Source organism: Orycteropus afer, unplaced genomic scaffold (assembly GCF_000298275.1).
Source record: "Orycteropus afer afer isolate SDZICR_OR568_19922 unplaced genomic scaffold, OryAfe1.0 scaffold00042, whole genome shotgun sequence".
Classification (NCBI taxonomy): domain Eukaryota; kingdom Metazoa; phylum Chordata; class Mammalia; order Tubulidentata; family Orycteropodidae; genus Orycteropus; species Orycteropus afer.
Genome location: NW_006921629.1, coordinates 9,399,230 through 9,406,168, shown reverse-complemented (window position 1 = coordinate 9,406,168; position 6,939 = coordinate 9,399,230). Strand labels below are relative to the sequence as shown.

Here is a 6,939-nt window from a genome sequence, read left to right as displayed (position 1 = left end):
AAGATTATCTTCTGTGTCTGTGTTAATTGGTTTCCCTTTTCTTTGTTGAAGAGGGTCTGTGCAATCCTTCTGCCTAGTCCGCCATCTTGCCCCGCCTCCCCAATAGTTGTATTTTAGATGACTAGTCACAAACTTTTAAAACTCCAGTCACTACTTACCCAAGTAGTTTGTAGAACATTGTCTTTATGGCCTGTGTTATGCCAGTTAACCTAGATGTCCCCTGAGACTACTGTCCTGAGCCCTCAAGTCCAGGGACTCAGTCCCTCAAGGTGTTTGGTTATGGCTGAGAAGTTTCCATAACCTTGCCCATTATATACTTGGATTATTTTTTTTTTTTTAATTTTTATTGTGCTTTGGGTGAAAGTTTACAGAGCAAATGAATTTTCCATACAGCAGTTCACATACACTTTGTCTCCTGACATTGACTGCAACAGTTCCCTTCCCGCTTCCTCCCCATAGTTACCTCTTCCCCGTGTCCTTCCCTTCCATGCACTCCTGCCTCCGAGCTGTCTCCCTGTGCGTACACAGCCCTTCTGTTCTCCCATGATTGATCTCTCCAAGGAGTGTATCTACCTAATGTAAATGTTAAGCTCTTATGCCTGTCCTTTGTTTGGCTGGAAGCCACAGGAGTGGGTTCAATTCCAGATCTGAAAGGCAGCTAGAGGCCATAGTCTCAGGGGTTCCACTAGGCTCTATCAGACCAGCAAACCTGGTCCTTATTTTTTTTTAATGATTTTGAGTTTTGTTCTATATTGATTTCCCATTCTATCCAGGGTCTCCTGAACTCATCCCCCACTGAGTGGATGACAGTGGTAGCTGGGCACCATCTAGTTCTTCTGGTCTCACAGTCATATAGGTTGAGGATCACATGGTGTACCAGTTGCTTGGACTAATTGTTTCCATGTGTCTTTGGTTTTCTTCATTTTTCTTTGCTCTGGAAGAGGAGAGAACCATCATTGCATCTAGATGGCTGGTTGCAAGCTTTTAAGATCTCAAATCACTATTCACCAAAGTAGGATGTGGGACAATGTTTTTGTATAGTATGTTATGCCAATTGAGTTTGGTGTCCCCTGTGACTATGGTCTTGAGCCCACAGGTCCAACTACTCATTCCCTCTAGGTAGCTGTCTGTGGCCAAGAAATGACTACAACCTTGTCCCTTGTCAGCTCTACTATATACCTGGGAATTCTTACAGAACATACAAATACAGTTTTAGAAACATTGTCTGCCAACCCTATACATGGTTATGGGCACACTTCCCTCTGCATAGACATACCTAGTAATTCAGCTTGTCCACCCATCTATACACCCATAGATCAATGTTTGGCATCACTGACAACACAGTACTGTATGTGCAAAACGGTTCGTCTTTGTTGTCTGTACCTCTCAAGTACCTCTCTATGTCTTCCTCTTCCTCAGTGCCACATTGTTGATCACTCACATTTGGTACATTGCCCTTCTCTTCACCCAAATCAATACTTGTGTCTACCTATCTAGCAGTGTTCCCTCCCCTCCCCTCCCATGCCTGGTAACCAGCAAAGAAAATTTCCTTCCATGTATAAACCTTTCCTTGACTTTTTACAATAACGGACTAATACTATATTTGTCCTTCTGTGATTGACTTATTTCACTCAGCATAATGTCCTTATATTTGGATATATTTGCAGCATGTACAAATATGTATGTAGAAATAGCCTCTGCCAAACTTATACATGCTTGTGAGTATATTCCCATCCCGCACCTGTTTAGCTTACATATGTACCTATGTATCCACTTATAAATTATTAGTTGTCATTACTAACTTATTATTATTACAGGATTGTGTATGTAATAGTATTTACTATTCTGCCTTTTATGTTTATGTACTTCCCTATGTCTTCCTTTGCTTTGGTCATGTTTTGCTGACCTTCACCTTGTTGTGTATTGCCTTTCCGTTCACCCAAGTTAACGCATGTCTACTGTCTGGTCCTGACTTTTCCTCCCTCCCCCTCCCATCCCTAGTAACTGTCAAAGAATGTTTCTTGTGTATATAAACCTTTCATTGACTTTTTATAGTAGTGGTCTCATGCAATATCTGTCTTCTTATTTTGCTGAGCATAATGTCCTCTAGGTTCATTCATGTTGTTAGATGTTTCATGGATTCATCATTATTCCTTAATGTTGCATAGTATTCCTTTATGTATATGTACTATAGTTTATCCATTCATCTGTTGATGGGCACTTAGGTTGTTTTCATCTTTATGCTATTATGAATAATGTTGTGATGAACGTGGGTGTATGTATATCTATTCATGTCACAGCTCTTACTTCTCTGGATATATCCCTGGTAGTGGGATTGCTGGATCCTATAGTATCTCTATTTCTAACTTTGTAAGGAAGTGCCATACTGATTTCCACAGTGGTTCTATCATTTTACAGTGCCATTAGCACTGTATGAGAGTTCCAGTCTCCCCACACCCTCACCAGCATTTGTTGTTTTCTGTGTTTTTGATCACTGGTATTGTTGCCAGAGTGAGATGATAATGCCTTGTTTTGATTTGCATCTTTCTAGTGGCTAATGATTGTGAGCATCTCTTCATATATTTGTTGGCCACCTGAATGTCTTCTTTGATGAAGTAATCCTTAAGTTTTTCAGGTCACTTTTTCAATCTTTTATGTCAAATTAAATTAAGCAAACGTTTACCAAAAGATTTAGCCTTCCATTTCCTCACAACCTCATCAGAATACATAAAGAATATAAAATGAAAAGTCAAATTATTTCCCATGCCCACATCAGACAGGTGACCCTCCTGTTTTATTTTCTCAGGGATTTTTTTTTTTTTCACTTTTTTTTTTTTAATTTGGGTGAAGATTTACAGAGCAAATTCACTTTCCATACAGCAGTTCACATATACTTTGTTGCATGTCATTGACCACAGTTTACCACAGTGCAACAGCTCCCCCCCACTTCCTCCCCATAGTTACCTCTTCCCAGTGTCCATCCCTCCATACTCTCCTGCCACCTGAGCTGTCTCCCTGTGCATAAGCAGCCCTTCTTTCTCCCATGATTGCTCTCTCCAAGGCATGTGTCTACTTGAGGTAAATGTTTAACTCACATGCCTGTACTTTGTTTGGCTAGAAACCACAGGTGTGGGTTCAATTCCAGACCTGAAGGGCAGCTAGGGGCCATAGTCTCAGTGGTTCCACCAGGCTCTATTTTTATTTTCTCAGGGATTTTTGCCAAACCTGACCATGTTAAGATGACATATCCGGAAACTCACCTTCGCCATTCACTGCCCTTGTTGTTGATTTGTGACAATCTCCGTGACCCTGGGAACCTAGGGACGATTCTGAGATCCGCTGCTGGGGCAGGCTGCAGCAAGGTATTACTTACCAAAGGTAAGAGCACCTGTTGCTAGGTGGTTTGGACATTTCTAAATGAGCCGGGACGGTGGGCAGGCACATCTGGGGCGAATCTTAGATCTGCCCCTTACTCACCATATGACCATGAGCAATATTCTGAGCATCAGTTTCCTCATCTGTAAAGTGGGAATGATAATGCAGTTGACCTTACAGGGTTGTTTGGAAGATTGAGTGATATGATACACATAAAGCACTTAGCACTGTGCCTGGCACATAATAATTCAGTAAACAGTGATTTAAAAAAATATATATATTATATTTTGGGACTTGCTAGATTATTAAAGAATTTTAAATGAATCAAGAGAAAATGGTAGGTGCCGCCAGTTTTAACACTTGGTTTCAGGTCTTCCATTTAATGATCTTGAGTTCCCAAATTGTTGAGTACGTGAGACCTTCCTAACTCTTGACGTTCTGTGAACCCTCTGAAAAGGATGGTGCCAACAGGGTATGATTATGAAATTATGATCCATTTCCCTTAGCCTCAGGATGGGTTTCACACCCATACTCCAGTTAGCCTCATTACATTTCTGTTGCCTGTCATCATAAAGGGGGATTAATAGGTTTGATTCTAAACAGACTTGCCTAACAGTTGGGACATGCCTGCAATACCTATTACAACTTGTGGGGAGAGTAGGAGGAAAAGTATTACTCATCAGAAACACCCAAGTTACCATTAAATGTAAACATAGAGTGGCACCTATTGCTTAGACTTGCCTAAATTGCTCCTTTCAACACTTCCGTAGTCACACCTTGTTGGCATACGTTTCTCTGTCGGCATGATAACTGGGTGCTAGGGTTCTATCATCAGTACCTACTTAAATGCCCTCCCCCATTGTTGAGTACTCTGAGAGCAGGTGTGGTTTTGGAAGTATCTATATAATTCAGACAGTGGTTTTCATATCGATACTGGTGACTACTGTAGGGAAGAAAGGGTAAGCAACACTTAGGGTGGTGCCTAGTATCAAGGACGCGAAGGGGTAGACCTCATCTTGTCCCTTCCCCACCAGCAGCGAGATCAGGCTGGATGGTTCCCCTCAGAGGTCTAGGCCACCCTTCTGGTCTTGTTGCCCCACCTTTTGGCACACAGCCCTACTCCTGTCTCTGGTTCCCTACAGTGACTGGAAGAAACCATGGTTGGGGTATGTGTAGGCAGTGTTACCACTCCACCCTTATCTTTTCCTCCTTTTTAAATCTGGTTTGCCTAAGTTGATCTAGCCTTAAGTTTGGCAAACTAATTTTTTAGATAACTTGTAGTGAGGAGTTAAGGGAGGATGGTGGGTATGTGGTACAGTCAGGATGAGATGCTGGTGGTGCCATCTCTCCCCGCCTGCACCTGGTGTGTCCTGGGACACCGCCAGGTGTCTGCCATTCTGCTAAAGTTTAGAAGTGGGTGGGTCTAGTGCCTGACTATACTGTAAAAGAATAGGCTCTTCTGTGGACCATTTCCTCCTAGCCTTAGACTGTGTGTGGGAGAGTGTATGTATGTGAATGACAAGAGTCTTGTCTTGGTACTTGTTCTCATCATTTCTCCCTGGATTATTGCAATTGCCTGCTAACTAATTTCCCCATCTCTGTTGGCTCCCTTGGTCCATTTCAGATTCCCCATTGAAGCCAGATGAGTCATCTAAAACAGAAATCAAATTCTGTCACTCCTTTACTTAAAAGCCTTCAATGGAATTATATTGTCTTTGGAAAAAAGTCCGAAACTCCTTGGCCTAGCATCCCTGTCGTTGTTATGTGCCGTCAAGTTGGACCCAACTCATAGCACCCCCTCCTTCTGTTGCCGAGGCAGTATCACTACGGAAGTAGATTGCCCAACCTTCCTTCTGAGGAGTGCCTGCTGGGTTTGAACCGCCAGCCTTCTGGTGAGCAGTCAAGTGCCTTAGGCACTGTGCTACCAGAGCTCCTGCTTGCCTCCCATCTGATCTTTCTCACACTCTCACTCATTATTTGATGTAGTTTGGACTCGGTCTTAACTTTGTCCTCTGCCTGGACCTTTCTCTGGCAAGCTTTTATTATCCTTCAAGATCCAGCATGGCCATGTTCTCCTAGATAACTTTCCTGCTTTGTACGAGGATATTCTATTACCCTGTGCATGCTTCTTTTACATCAGTTATTACTGATATTGTAGTCACCTGTTTAAATATCATTCCCACCCTCACTGCACACTGTACCATAAGCTTCTTGAAATTTGGGACTCTATTTCTCTTTGCATACAATATCTGGCACATGTGTGTAATGAATGTTGGAGGTATGAATCTAATCTGTGTGCAACACTGGCAGAAATTCATCATACAGTCCCTTTGCTGGATGCTGCCATCATTGGTGCAGAAGGTCTCTGCTCAAGGCTATAACAGAGTAACTTTGTGCTTCATTTCCTATATCCAGAATTATTCTGACTCACTCCAGAGCTCCCCAGTCTGTGACAGTTTTCCTGATCTTGATTTGATCCTGTGTTTTCATTTTCTAGGCTGTGTGGATGTCTGGGAGCCCAAAGTGCTGCGGGCGGGTATGGGTGCGCATTTCCAGGTGCCTGTTGTAAGCAATGTGGAATGGGAAGCAGTACCCAGCTACCTGCCCGCTGACACCCGGGTCTACGTGGCTGACAACTGTGGCCTTTACAGCCAGGTCCAGATGTCCAATAAAGCCAGTGACCATGGCTGGGTATGTGACCGACGATTCCTGAAGTTTCATAAGTATGAAGAGGAGGAGGAGGATCTAGAAACTGGAGCCAAGAAAGACTGGCTTCCTGACGTTGAGGTCCAAAGCTACGACTTGGAGTGGACAGAGGCACCTGCGGCTGTGGTAATAGGTGGGGAGACCCACGGGGTGAGCCTGGAGTCCCTACAGTTGGCCGAGAGCACTGGGGGCAGGAGACTGCTGATCCCCGTGGCACCCGGTGTGGACAGCCTGAACTCAGCCATGGCTGCCAGCATCTTGCTTTTCGAAGGGAAAAGACAACTGCGGATAAGGGAAGAACGCTTGAGCAGGGGCAGGAGTTACCCCTGAGTGGGGACACGGACATCCTTTCTCGATCTGATGGAGTCTCTAGCTTCTTGCATCTCCGGAAACGTTGTTAGGGATTGAACGTTGTTATGTATGAAACGTTGTTAGCGATTGTTTATACCTGTAGAGCAGGATGTAAGCGGTAGAAGCCTCTTCTTCACTCACCATTTTCTCTGGGCTTCCCAGGCCTTGTTTCAGGAGAGAAGAGGTAGGCATGTTACCAGTATGGCTATTGGAAAAATAAGAAATGAGTGAATTTCTGCTTATCCTTAAAAATAACAGAAGTCAGAATTCTTCTGAGGTCTCCTCGTCTGGTGGTCCCGCTTTTCACATTGTACAAATCATGCCTTTTTTTTTTTTTGCTCCCTGTGACACCACAAGTAGATGATCCACATGGCCTGTACGTACCCTGCGTATTTTTGACAATTATTCACCAAGAAGCATATTTGTGCCTAGAAAGTTACCAAAGGCAGCTCCTTGGGGAGGGAGGACTGTCCCCTCAATAGCTGGTGGGTACTTTGCAGGCATTGA

General features: G+C 43.6%; 1 protein-coding gene across 1 annotated transcript in view; it reads left to right on the top strand.

Annotated features, from left to right (window-relative positions):
* The window catches only part of MRM3 (mitochondrial rRNA methyltransferase 3), a 16,320-nt gene extending 9,909 nt beyond the window's left edge, over positions 1–6,411 (top strand). Inside the window, exons 3-4 of the mRNA XM_007937565.1 lie at positions 3,211–3,378; positions 5,873–6,411. Of these exons, the coding sequence (XP_007935756.1) occupies positions 3,211–3,378; positions 5,873–6,411 (707 nt within the window). The remainder of the gene's footprint in view (positions 1–3,210; positions 3,379–5,872) is intronic.
* Positions 6,412–6,939: the final 528 nt, after the last annotated feature.